General features: G+C 47.7%; 1 protein-coding gene across 3 annotated transcripts in view; it reads left to right on the top strand.

Moving 5' to 3' along the window:
* Positions 1–6,238, top strand: part of CIPC (CLOCK interacting pacemaker) — a 31,787-nt gene extending 25,549 nt beyond the window's left edge. For all 3 annotated transcript variants that reach the window (XM_069735959.1, XM_069735968.1, XM_069735977.1), the window contains 3 exons: positions 282–420; positions 1,439–1,578; positions 2,929–6,238. In XM_069735959.1, the coding sequence (XP_069592060.1) occupies positions 291–420; positions 1,439–1,578; positions 2,929–3,669 (1,011 nt within the window). In that variant the 5' untranslated portion in view covers positions 282–290 and the 3' untranslated portion in view covers positions 3,670–6,238. The remainder of the gene's footprint in view (positions 1–281; positions 421–1,438; positions 1,579–2,928) is intronic.
* Positions 6,239–13,623: the final 7,385 nt, after the last annotated feature.

Genomic DNA, 13,623 nt, shown 5'->3' with positions numbered 1-13,623 from the left:
TGAGTCCAGCCTTCCCCCAGCATCAGAGTCTAACTCCACAAATGCTCTTCTAATTGAAAGGGCTGAAATCCCCACAGAGAGCCGTTATATCTGCAGAGGGGTGACTCCATGTTAATGCTATGGATGTAAGTGGAGGACAGAAAAGCTTGTGGATTTGGTGGGTCACATATTTTTCTTCAACATCATTTATTAGTATATCATTGATGTCCTTTACTCTCGTTTTTGGAGCCCTGAATTCCTCAGCGCGGTAGACTCATCGTCACAATCATCTCTTGTTTTAGTTTTCTAATATGGAGAACCTGGATCCGGGCTCCACCAGTCAAGAGAAGCCAAGACCGTGCCGTAGAACAGCGCAAGTGGATCAGCCCAGAAACGCCATTCCTGCAGCTCCAGAATCGGATAAAGACTCGGGTTACTCAGGTACGACAAACAAATTACTAAGTCAAGTAGTGTTTGTTACCCGCACGCCTTGTATCGGCTTACCTTTTACTCCTTGGCTCTCTGGTCTGATTGTAAGTTACCATTATTGATGACTGCGCTTAAAGGATCTGCACTAAGGCCTCTTTCACATTTCCGTCTTTTGCTGTCCATCGCAATGCGTCGTTCTGTGCAGAAAACGTATCCTGCAAAGTTGCCCGCAGGATGCGTTTTTTGCCCATAGACTTGTATTGCTGACGGATCGCGACGTATGGCCATACCTCGCGTCCGTCGTGCACTGGATGCGTCGTGTTTTGGCGGACCGTCGTATCGAAAAAACGTTCAAGGGAACATTTTTTTCGTACGTCGGATCCTGCAATTCCTACTGCGCATGCGCGGCCGGAACTCCGCCCCCTCCTCCCCGGGACTTTAGAATGGGCAGCGGATGCGTTGAAAAACTGCATCCGCTGCCCACATTGTGCCAAATTTTCACAACGTCCGTTGGTACGTCGCGCCAATGCTTTGTGACGGCCCCGTACCGACGGAAGTGTGAAAGAAGCCTTAGTCAGCAGTTGTACTCTTCATGTGTCAGACTGGGCTTTACGCACGGTCTGTACTCACGGGTGTTTTGGGTTGTGTTTTTTTTTTTTTGTGCAAAAGTGTCTTCCTGTTGTCTCCTTCCATGACCACCATTTTTGATTAGTGTTCCTCTGGTTGTGGGTGCATGAGCCAAGGGCTGTGTAGTCTTTTGGTCTTTCTCACCTCCTTCAGGATAGCTTTGTTTTACAGCATTTGCTTCGAGGAGCCAGAGTCCTGAATTTTCTTTTATATATAGTTTGTGTAATTGTGCAATGATGATCACCCTGGTCCTTTCCAACTTTTCTCATGTTTATAATATGTCTTCTGAATGTGGTTTTCCCACAGTGCCACGTCAGAGCCCATTGTCAGCTGTATGACGTGCTGTGTGTCTGTGCCAAGCCGTTGCCGTATCTTGCGCCTGATACCTTTTTTCTTTCTGTAGATGTTGCATCTGAGTGCCTGAGTTCTGTGGAGCCGACCGACACAGAGGAGTGTGTCCCATCATCATTGCACTGGAGCACGACGCGTCCTCTGTCCCACCATCCTCCTCTGCTGGTCCTGAAGAATTTGCTAGTTGATCAGGTATGACAGGTTACATATGGATGTTACAGCTGATATATTATTACATTTTACACAATTAATATCCATGTACATCAACCCCAATAATGTCACTGCCCACAAGTGAACATGTTGGCTCCACCTAAAGGTGTGAAGGGTTTCCCATGTTTCAGCCATAGCGGAGACTGATGTGTACTGAACGCTGCAATCTACTGTGTCTGCAACGCATCACACTCACTTTCTTGTGTTCACTATGGGGAGTGCATAGAAAAGTCAGACCTCCCTGTTGTCCTCCTTGATTTAGATTCCTCTATCATCACCCTCCTCCTCTGCTTGTATGCCTCTGTCGCCTTCCTCCTTCTCTTGTCGCAGCCTTCTGTCTTCTTCCTCCTCCGGTTGCAACCCTGTGTCGCCGCCCTTCTCATATTACAGCTCCCTTCTTCTCTTGTCGCCGCCTTTTTTTTCCTCTGGTCGTGGCCCTTTTTTCCTCTGGTCGCGGCCCTTTTTTCTCTGGTCGCGGCCCTTTTTTCTCTGGTCGCGGCCCTTTTTTCTCTGGTCGCGGCCCTTTTTTCTCTGGTCACCCCCCTCTTTCTCTGATCGCAGCCCTCTGGCCGTCCCCCCTTTCTCTGGCCATCACCCCCCCCTTCTTTCTGTGGCCTCCCCCGTCTTTCTTTGGCTACCCCCGTCTTTCTATCACCTCTCCCCACCTCTTTCTCTGATTGCTTCCCTCGGGCTGCCCTCCGTTTTCTCTGGCCGCCCCCCTCTTTTTCTGGCCGCCCCCCTATTTCTCTGGCCGCCCCCCTCTTTCTCGGGTCTCCCCCTCTCTTTCTCTGGTCACCTCCTTTTTCTGGCCGCCCCATTCTTTCTCTGGCCGTCCCCCTCTTTCTCTGGCTGTCCCCCCTCATCCTCTAGCTGTCCCCCCTCTTTCTCTGGCCGTCCCCCCTCTTTCTCTGGCCGTCCCCCGTCTTTCTCTGGTTGTCCCCCCTCATTATCTAGCTGTCCCCCCTCTTTCTCTGGTCGCCGTCCTCTTTCTCTGGCCGCCTCTTTCTTTCTCTGGCCGCCTCTTTCTTTCTCTGGTCGCAGCCCACTGATCGCAACCCTCTTTCTCTGGTCGCCTCCCTCTTTCTCTGGTCGCAGCCCACTGGTGCCCTCCCCTTTCTCTAATCGCCTTCCCCTTTCTCTGATAGCCCCCTTTTTCTTTGGTTGCCCCCTTCTTTCTCTGGTCGCCCCTGACTTTCTCTAGTCAATGTTTTCTGGTCGCCTCCCTCTGGTTGTAGCATTTCATCGTCATACGTACCCTACTGGCAGCAGCAGCTTTTCAGTCATTTTTACAGAAGTCTGGTGTGTTTCGATCTTTCTCATTTTTTCTTCCAGGGGTCCGGACCTGACCCTCATATCCAGTCATGGGCCGGACATCCGTCTTTTCAGTTGCTCCCAACTTCTTCACAAATCCTGGTTTTGCCCCCATCAATACCTTCTACGAAGTCTCAGCCTATCTGTAGAAAGTACCTGCCGATCCTGAACTCTTACACCAAGATCGCCCCGCATCCATGTCAACTTTCCTCCAATGTAACCCATCCAAACACCAACAAGAGGGCGGCTAATCCGTCCCACCACATCCAGGCCAAGAGGCTAGCCTCAGGATTACAGCGTTTCACAGCTAAAGGAAATGCAGCATCCGCTGTCCCCAAGAGCCACGTACAGAAGTCTGTAGTGCTGAGCGATGAAGTGTCATGTTGTGAGCTGGATCTAACAACTCCACCAAAAGGCACCAATGATACTGCGAGCAGAGTTAGAGGAGACCCCCACACAGTGTCCTCATACAGTATCTCACGTAGTGAAGATGGGACGCTGCCTGCACACCAGCAACAGAACAAAAGCCGACGATTTCACAACACACTGGATGTTTTACGCCGCTCCGGATTGTTGAGCATTGCCATGAAAACGAAAGAACTGGCCCGACTCAACCAGGCCACGCAGGTGGAGCTGGAGAGACTGCAGGAGCAGGTGGCCATCTACTCCAAGGCTGTCTTCAGCAATAACCCCGACGACTGGCAGCTGTTACACAACTCACTGGCGGGAAGTCACATGCTAGTCGGAGAGATTGACATGTGACGCAGGAGCTTCATCTCTTACTAACGTCATCTTCTCGCTCCTCTTCTGGAATATTTGCTGCTCTCCAGATATAAGGCCTCCCTGCTACTTCTGAGGTAACAGGAAGGTCTGAACATAAATCCGTCCAGCCGCACATCCAGCTGCCGTCAGGATAATCTGTAGCAACTGCATTTCCTCGTGGGAGCAGAGCTCGCAACATAGGGAAGCACATTCTCTAGAAACAACTCGTTTATGAGATTTATCCAGATAAAGCTCTGCAACAAGCTGAGACGACCCGCAGAATTTAGTCTTCTGTGTCATGTCCAAGGGAAGAATAGCTGGCAGCTGAAGTGCATGAATACTGTAATACTGGTCACACTCAATAACACCCTAACTGTACAATTTCATCCATGGGATGTTCAGTCACCCGGTGTCATAGACTTCCAGTGTACTGGGTGCAGATGTAGCCATCCTCTACCTCCATTTCTGTTGTTCTACTCCGTGTTTCCCTCACCATTAGGAGCACTTGTCAGCTCAGACATGACTTCAGAGTAGCCATAGACGGCTCCTTTATATTATTATAGGGCATTGTCTGCGCCTCCCTACTGTTCACTAAGGTTAGTAGCATGGATACCTGGGCCCAGCACGGTAGGAGGCCTCCTGTATGTAATGGATAGAGGGACAACGCTTGTTTTTCAGAGACCCCATAATTAGGTGCACGTTATCTCATGGTCACTGTAGGAATGAAACCTCTTTCCAGCAAAATATTATAACAAAGTGAAGCCACATGGGTACCTCTGTACTTCATCAGGATTGTGGAAGCTAAATACAGGCCATACACCCTGCGTGCAGCCTGTATGAAGAAATTCATTCTAGAGTTGTATGTAAAATCCACAAGTGTCCTGCTGCTGTAATGGCCACAGAAGGAAAAGCATCATGTCAGTATTATAACCAGGTTACTGCAATGTTATATGTTGTAAGGTACTGCATGCCCTGCAAAATAGTAATTCTGTGGCGGCGTACGCGTGACTGAGCCAGGCGGCGTGCTCGTGACTAAGCCAGGTGGCGTGCGCGTGACTGAACCAGGCAGTGTGCGCGTGACTGAGCCAGGCGGCGTGCGGGTGACTGAGCCAGGCGGCGTGCGGGTGACTGAGCCAGGTGGCGTGCGCGTGACTGAGCCAGGCAGTGTGCGTGTGACTGAGCCCAGCGGCGTACGCGTGACTGAGCCCGGCAGCATGCGCGTGACTGAGCCAGGTGGCATACAGGTAGTAGGTAACCACATGGCACTGGTTCTGCTCACCTTGGTTCCCACTGTTTGCCTCCCAGCCTAGGGGATATCTGTGATCTATGGGTGCTTGCATAGAAACCACTGCAGACAATGTGATCTGCTCCAATGGCAGTACCCGAGTCCACAGTGGTGTTTGATGAGCCAACAGTACTTTTCTAGGAAATTTGAAGAGATGTTAATGAGAAGATCACAACACATCGATTGAGATTCAGTGGAGCCGAATAACTGGTGACTGTGACAGATGCAGATTAGTAAAACAAAGGACAAATGTCGGGGTCCAAACAAAATATGGATGTGCGAAGTGTGATCCTTTACATTGTTTCCTGATAGATGGAGATGGTGAATGTAACCATACTTACACAGAATATCGCCAGCATTATAGGTGCATACATGACCTTATATTGCATTCTGTGCACCCTGCTGCCTGCCTCCCCATATGCCCTCACATCTACTAGATTGTGACATGATGGAGCCTGTGCTGCACACTGATAGTACGGGGCAGTGGATATCCACTCTCAGAGCAGAGGAGTCAGGGAGGTCTAGCTGGGAAAATCTCACTGCCGCCAGCCCCGGCCACCAGTGGAAATGACGGGAGCCGCGGGGAGCTGAGTCATGGCAGCAGCCGAGCTTTGCTCTAGTTAAATGTCATGATCTACAAGATAATTCTGTGTGACAGATCTGCACTAATCGCATGAGACAGATAACAGCCGTCCAATCACAAAGCTGGAGCGCTGCATCAATTATTCAGACTATTCCAAGATGAAGGTGCCAGGACTAGATCGAGACCCTCAGGGACAATGTTCTCAGTCACTGGTGACCTGGGAGAAAAGGGAGCTGTCACAATAGGCTTATTGCATCCTCATATTGGAGGGTTACATGCTGCTGCCACCATAAGATATTCATTGTGTGGCAATGGAAAATAAGCGCATCATGCACGACCAGCTCTACCCTCTCCTAGTGTATCCTCACCCATCCCCTGTAGACTCTGAGCCCTCGCGGGCAGGGTCCTCTCTCCTTCTGTACTTGTGTGTGCCTTGTAGTGTTCATGTTTATTGTACTTGCCTATGTATGCCCCTTTTTTCACATGTAAAGCGCCATGGAATAAATGGCGCTATAAAAATGAATAATAATAATCATCAGTGTTTTTTTTGCGGCTGGTGATGCTTACCTATGCTGGATAACTCCACTGACTGCATTAGATCTGAAGATGATGGGTGTGCTACTCTTCCCCTTTGTCAATTATTCAGAACTGCATTGCCCCAAGGCCTAGTCTTAATAAATATCTTGTAGTTTACAACTCTACTGTTGTCTGCTACTCTTCCTTCCATGACATATTAGTGCTGCTCCAGTATTCCAGTGTGATGGTGACTGTGTTTATACTGGGCTGTGCTACAATCTTTCCTCATGAGAAAACCTTTAACCCCTTCCCGACCTTTGACGCCACGTAGGCGTCATGAAAGTCGGTGCCATTCCGACCCATGACGCCTATGCGGCGTCATGGAAAGATCGCGTCCCTGCAGATCGGGTGAAAGGGTTAACTCCCATTTCACCCGATCTGCAGGGACAGGGGGAGTGGTAGTTTAGCCCAGGGGGGGTGGCTTCACCCCCTCGTGGCTACGATCGCTCTGATTGGCAGTTTCACTTTCAACAGCCAATCAGAGCGATTTGTAATATTTCACCCATTATAACGGGTGAAATATTACAATCCAGCCATGGCCGATGCTGAAATATCATCGGCCATGGCTGGAAATACTAGTGTGCCCCCACCCCACCCCTCCGATCGCCCCCCCACCCCCCCGATCTGGCCGGTACACTGCTCCGGCTCCCCTCCGTCCAGTGCTCCGCTCCCCCCCGTGCTCGTGTCCGCTCCCCCCGTGCTCCAATCACCCCCCCGTGCTCCAATCACCCCCCCTGCACTCCGATCCACCCCCCCCGTGCTCCGTTCAACCCCCCCGTGCTCCATTCCAGCCCCCCCGTGCTCCGTTCCACGCCCCCCGCGCTCCGTTCCACCCCTCCCGCGCTCCGATTCCCCCCCCCCCCGTGCTCCGATCCCCCCCCCGTGGTCCCCCCCCACCCTATCATACTTACCGATCCAGCCGTGGTCCCGTCCGTCTTCTCCCGGGCGCCGCCATCTTCCAAAATGGCGGGCGCATGCGCAGTGCGCCCGCCGAATCTGCCGGCCGGCAGATTCGTTCCAAAGTGCATTTTGATCACTGAGATATAATCTATCTCAGTGATCAAAATAAAAAAAATAATAAATGACCCCCCCCCCCTTTGTCACCCCCATAGGGACAATAAAAAAATAAAGAATTATTTTTTTTTCCACTAATGTTAGAATAGGGTTAGGGGTAGGGTTAGGGTTAAGGTTAGGGGTAGGGGTAGGGTTAGGGTTAGGGCTAGGGCTAGGGTTAGGAATGTGCACACGTATTCTGGTCCTCTGCGGATTTTTCCGCTGCGGATTTGATAAATCCGCAGTGCTAAACCGCTGCGGATTTATGGCGGATTTACCGCGTTTTTTTCTGCGCATTTCACTGCGGTTTTACAATTGCGATTTTCTATTGGAGCAGTTGTAAAACCGCTGCGGAATCCGCACAAAGAAGTGACATGCTGCGGAATGTAAACCGCTGCGTTTCCGTGCAGTTTTTCCGCAGCATGTGTGCAGCGATTTTTGTTTCCCATAGGTTTACATTGAACTGTACACTCATGGGAAACTGCTGCGGATCCGCAGCGTGTGCACATACCTTTAGAATTAGGCTATGTGCACATGGTGCGGATTTGGCTGAGGATTCGTAGCAGTTTTCCATCACGTTTACAGTACCATGTAAACATATGAAAAACCAAATCCGCTGTGCCCATGGTGCGGAAAATACCGCGCGGGAACGCTGCGTTGTATTTTCCGCAGCATGTCAATTCTTTGTGCGGATTCCGCAGCGTTTTACACCTGTTCCTCAATAGGAATCCGCAGGTGAAATCCGCACAAAAAACACTGGAAATCCGCGGAAAATCCGCAGGTAAAACACAGTGCCTTTTACCCGCAGATTTTTCAAAAATGGTGCGGAAATATCTCACACGAATCCGCAACGTGGGCACATAGCCTTAGGGTTAGGGTTGGAATTAGGGTTGTGGTTAGGGTTAGGGGTGTGTTGGGGTTAGTGTTGTGGTTAGGGGTGTGTTGGGGTTAGGGTTGTGATTAGGATTATGGCTACAGTTGGGATTAGGGTTAGGGGTGTGTTGGGGTTAGTGTTGGAGTTAGAATTGAGGGGTTACCACTGTTTAGGCACATCAGGGGTCTCCAAACGCAACATGGCGCCACCATTGATTCCAGCCAATCTCGTATTCAAAAAGTCAAATGGTGCTCCCTCACTTCCGAGCCCTGACGTGTGCCCAAACAGTGGTTTACCCCCACATATGGGGTACCAGCATACTCAGGACAAACTGCGCAACAATTACTGGGGTCCAATTTCTCCTGTTACCCTTGTGAATCTAAAAAAATGCTTGCTAAAACATAATTTTTGAGGAAAGAAAAATGATTTTTTATTTTCACGGCTCTGCGTTGTAAACGTCTGTGAAGCACTTGGGGGTTCAAAGTGCTCACCACATATCTAGATAAGTTCCTTGGGGGGTCTAGTTTCTAAAATGGGGTCACTTGTGGGGGGTCTCTACTATTTAGGCACACCAGGGGCTCTGCAAACGCAACGTGACACCCGCAGACCATTCCATCAAAGTCTGCATTTCAAAAGTCACTACTTCCCTTCTGAGCCCCGACGTGTGCCCAAACAGTGGTTTACCCCCACATATGGGGTATCAGCGTACTCAGGAGAAACTGGACAACAACTTTTGGGGTCCAATTTCTCCTGTAACCCTTGGGAAAATAAAAAATTCTGGGCTAAATAATTATTTTTGAGGAAAGAAAACGTATTTATTATTTTCACGGCTCTGCATTATAAACTTCTATGAAGCACTTGGGGGTTCAAAGTGCTCACCACACATCTAGATAAGTTCCTTTCAGGGTCTAGTTTCCAAAATGGGGTCACTTGTGGGGGGTTTCTACTGTTTAGGCACATCAGGGGCTCTGCAAACGCAACGTGACGCCCGCAGAGCATTCCATCAAAGTCTGCATTTCAAAACGTCACTACTTCAATTCCAAGCACCGGCATGTGCCCAAACAGTAGTTTACCCCCACATATGGGGTATCACCGTACTCAGGAGAAACTGGACAACAACTTTTGGGGTCAAATTTCTCCTGTTACCCTTGGGAAAATTAAAAAATTCTGGGCTAAATAATTATTTTTGAGGAAAGAAAACGTATTTATTATTTTCACGGCTCTGCATTATAAACTTCTATGAAGCACTTGGGGGTTCAAAGTGCTCACCACACATCTAGATAAGTTCCTTTGGGGGTCTAGTTTCCAAAATGGGGTCACTTGTGGGGGGTTTCTACTGTTAAGCCACATCAGGGGCTCTGCAAACGCAACGTGACGCCCACAGAGCATTCCATCAAAGTCTGCATTTCAAAACGTCACTACTTCACTTCCGAGCCCCGGCATGTGCCCAAACAGTGATTTACCCCCACATATGGGGTATCAGCGTACTCAGGAGAAACTGGACAACAACTTTTGGGGTCAAATTTCTCCTGTTACCCTTGGGAAAATAAAAAATTGCAGGCTAAAAGATCATTTTTGAGAAAATATTTTTTTTTTTTATTTTCATGGCTCTGCGTTATAAACTTCTGTGAAGCACTTGGGGGTTCAAAGTCCTCACCACACATCTAGATTAGTTCCTTTGGGGGTCTAGTTTCCAAAATGGTGTCATTTCTGGGGGATCTCCAATGTTTAAGCACACAGGGGCTCTCCAAACGTGACATGGTGTCCGCTAATGATTGGAGCTAATTTTCCATTTAAAAAGCCAAATGGCGTGCCATCCCTTCCGAGCCCTGCCGTGCGCCCAAACAGTGGTTTACCCCCACATATGGGGTATCAGCGTACTCAGGACAAACTGGACAACAATATTTGGGGTCCAATTTCTCCCATTATCCTTGGCAAAATAGGAAATTCCAGGCTAAAAAATCATTTTTGAGGAAAGATAAATTATTTTTTATTTTCATGGCTCTGCGTTATAAACTTCTGTGAAGCACCTGGGGGTTTAAAGTGCTCAATATGCATCTAGATAAGTTCCTTGGGGGGTCTAGTTTCCAAAATGGGGTCACTTGTGGGGGAGCTCCAATGTTTAGGCACACAGGGGGCTCTCCAAACGCGACATGGTGTCCGCTAACAATTGGAGCTAATTTTCCATTCAAAAAGTCAAATGGCGCGCCTTCCCTTCCGAGCCCTGCCGTGTGCCCAAACAGTGGTTTACCCCCACATATGAGGTATCGGCGTACTCGGGAGAAATTGCCCAACAAATTTTATGATCCATTTTATCCTACTGCCCATGTGAAAATGAAAAAATTGAGGCGAAAATAATTTTTTTGTGAAAAAAAAGTACTTTTTCATTTTTACAGATCAATTTGTGAAGCACCTGAGGGTTTAAAGTGCTCACTAGGCATCTAAATAAGTTCCTTGGGGGGTCTAGTTTCCAAAATGGGGTCACTTGTGGGGGAGCGCCAATGTTTAGGCACACAGGAGCTATCCAAACGCGACATGGTGTCCGCTAACGATGGAAATAATTTTTCATTCAAAAAGTCAAATGGCGTTCCTTCCCTTCCGAGCCTTACCATGTGCCCAAACAGTGGTTTACCCCCACATGTGAGGTATTGGTGTACTCAGGAGAAATTGCCCAACACATTTTAGGATCCATTTTATCCTGTTGCTCATGTGAAAATGAAAAAATTGAGGCTAAAAGAATTTTTTTGTGAAAAAAAAGTACTTTTTCATTTTTACGGATCAATTTGTGAAGCACCTGGGGGTTCAAAGTGCTCACTATGCATCTAGATAAGTTCCTTGGGGCGTCTAGTTTCCAAAATGGGGTCACTTGTGGGGGAGCTCCAATTTTTAGGCACACGGGGGCTCTCCAAACGTGACATGGTGTCCGCTAAAGAGTGGAGCCAATTTTTGATTCAAAAAGTCAAATGGCGCTCCTTCCCTTCCAAGCCCTGCCGTGCGCCCAAACAGTGGTTTACCCCCACATATGAGGTATCAGCGTACTCAGGACAAATTGGACAACAACTTTCGTGGTTCAGTTTCTCCTTTTACCATTGGGAAAATAAAAAAATTGTTGCTAAAAGATAATTTTTGTGACTAAAAAGTTAAATGTTAATTTTTTCCTTCCATGTTGCTTCTGCTGCTGTGAAGCACCTGAAGGGTTAATAAACTTCTTGAATGTGGTTTTGAGTACCTTGAGGGGTGCAGTTTTTAGAATGGTGTCACTTTTGGGTATTTTCAGCCATATAGACCCCTCAAACTGACTTCAAATGTGAGGTGGTCCCTAAAAAAAAATGGTTTTGTAAATTTCGTTGTAAAAATGACAAATCGCTGGTCAAATTTTAACCCTTATAACTTCCTAACAAAAAAAAATTTTGTTTCCAAAATTGTGCTGATGTAAAGTAAACATGTGGGAAATGTTATTTATTAACTATTTTGTGTCACATATCTCTCTGGTTTAACAGAATAAAAATTCAAAATGTGAAAATTGCGAAATTTTCAAAATTTTCGCCAAATTTCCGTGTTTATCACAAATAAATGCAGAATTTATTGACCTAAATTTACCACTAACATGAAGCCCAATATGTCACGAAAAAACAATCTCAGAACCGCTAGGATCCGTTGAAGCGTTCCTGAGTTATTACCTCATAAAGGGACACTGGTCAGAATTGCAAAAAACGGCAAGGTCTTTAAGGTCAAAATAGGCTGGGTCTTGAAGGGGTTAAGCGATTGACCTAAAGCAAGCCTATGTCTGTAAAAGCCGCCTGTAATGTAACTGCAGGTATGTTGCACTTTCCCTAACGACAAAATTACTAGACTCCTCATCTGTTGCCGCTGTTTCAGCCAAAGCTTGAACTGTAGAGACGATGGTGATTATGAAGAATATTGTAGAGATAATTCCATGTCAATCATATGTATACTATTGGGCATGGAGTTATAAAAATCCTTCAGCGCATGCTGTGGTAACATGACACCTGGCCAGCTCCAACAAAGGATTCACATCGCCTTAGCTATTTGGTATGCAACCTTCTACAGGAAGACCCCCTGTGGATCCAAGCTACGTGGCCTGAGTCCTTTGTTAAGCCAGCTAGGATTTCATAAATGGAAATGCTATGCATCCTAGCTGTACATCGTATATATTTCCAAGATCCCCAGACCAGGGCAAGCACCTGTCTGGGTCTTGAGGCATTCTAACATGCACTGCAAGGGAGATACATAGAACAGCTTCTAGCAGCTAGGTAGCAAAATTGTTTAGTTTCTATGAGTAGCAGGGGCCTGGTCGGATCCGATGGTGCCAGAACCGCTGCCCTAGGACCGCCCAGAAAGGAGTTATGATCTTTCATAAATTTTGGGAGATTTATCTTTAAACCTCCAGGGGAGAAGATTTAGGTTCAGCCCAGAGGGCAGGAGGTGAGTGACCCAGAGGGTTAAATGCTTGTGTGCAGCATTTCCTATTGCTTTTTCTCTGCGAGGTCGCGAGGACATTGTGTGTGGACAAGTCCCACACAGAGAGGACCACAAGCCTCTTTTTTGGCAGCCCCTCCCCCACAAGCTTTCATCTAACTGGTAGCTTACTATATGTTCTGTTTATACCCTTTGTCCTACCCCTATTGTATTTGCATAACTGACCATTATATATATAACCATTATGTATATATAGTGTATTCTCTATTGTGCCCGTAAAGCGATTAAATGTATAATTTAACCTTGGGCTGCTCTTTTATCTCGATCCACGAATCCACACGTCTGTTTCTCGGCTCAGGGCTGGTTTCTGTCCCAATATAACCCTTGTAACGGACCAGGCATGTATCAAATGAGGAACTGGAGCAGTCCTACCGGGCTGATAATGTTCTGTTTGACTGGTGCTAGTGAAAGGGGCCCCTCAGGGTTGTGGGCGAGTGTGGTACCACATCAGTGACTGCGTGGGCCACCCTCTCTCACTCCCCATACCTCCTTGGGCCCGTGTGGATGGGGGGGGGGGTCTGTGTGTGACTTGTCCTCGCAACCTCCCAGAGAAAAAGCAATAGGCAATGCTGCACACAAGCATTTACCAATTTACCCCTCTCAGTCACTGCACTGTGGGCTGAACCTAGATCTCCTCCTCTGGAGAATTTGGAGAGAACTCTTCCAAAACCTATGAAAGATCATTCATAACTCCTTTCTGGGCGGTCCTAGGGCAGCGATTGTGGCGCCATCATATCCAACTGGGCCCTAGAGACTAAACACAATTTTGCTGCCTAGCTGCTAGTGGCTGTTCTATGTATCTCCCTTCCCGTTCATGTTAGAATGCCTCGAGACCCAGACAGGCGCTTGCCCTGGTCTCGGAATCGTGGAAATATATATGATTCACAGCTTGGACATTTAGTATTTCCATAACTCCTTTATGAAATCCTAGCCGGCTGAACAAAGGACATACCAGCTATCTAGAGGGGTGTGAATCATTTGTTTGACTTGGCCAGGTGTCATGTTACCACAGCATGTGCTGAATGATTTTTTTTTTTTTTATAACTCCATGCCAAATAATATACAGATGATTGACATGGAATT

The sequence above is a fragment of the Ranitomeya imitator genome, chromosome 1 (genome assembly GCF_032444005.1).
Source record: "Ranitomeya imitator isolate aRanImi1 chromosome 1, aRanImi1.pri, whole genome shotgun sequence".
NCBI lineage: Eukaryota > Metazoa > Chordata > Amphibia > Anura > Dendrobatidae > Ranitomeya > Ranitomeya imitator.
Note: the sequence above shows the minus strand (reverse complement) of the source record. Positions and strands in the feature narration are given on the sequence as shown.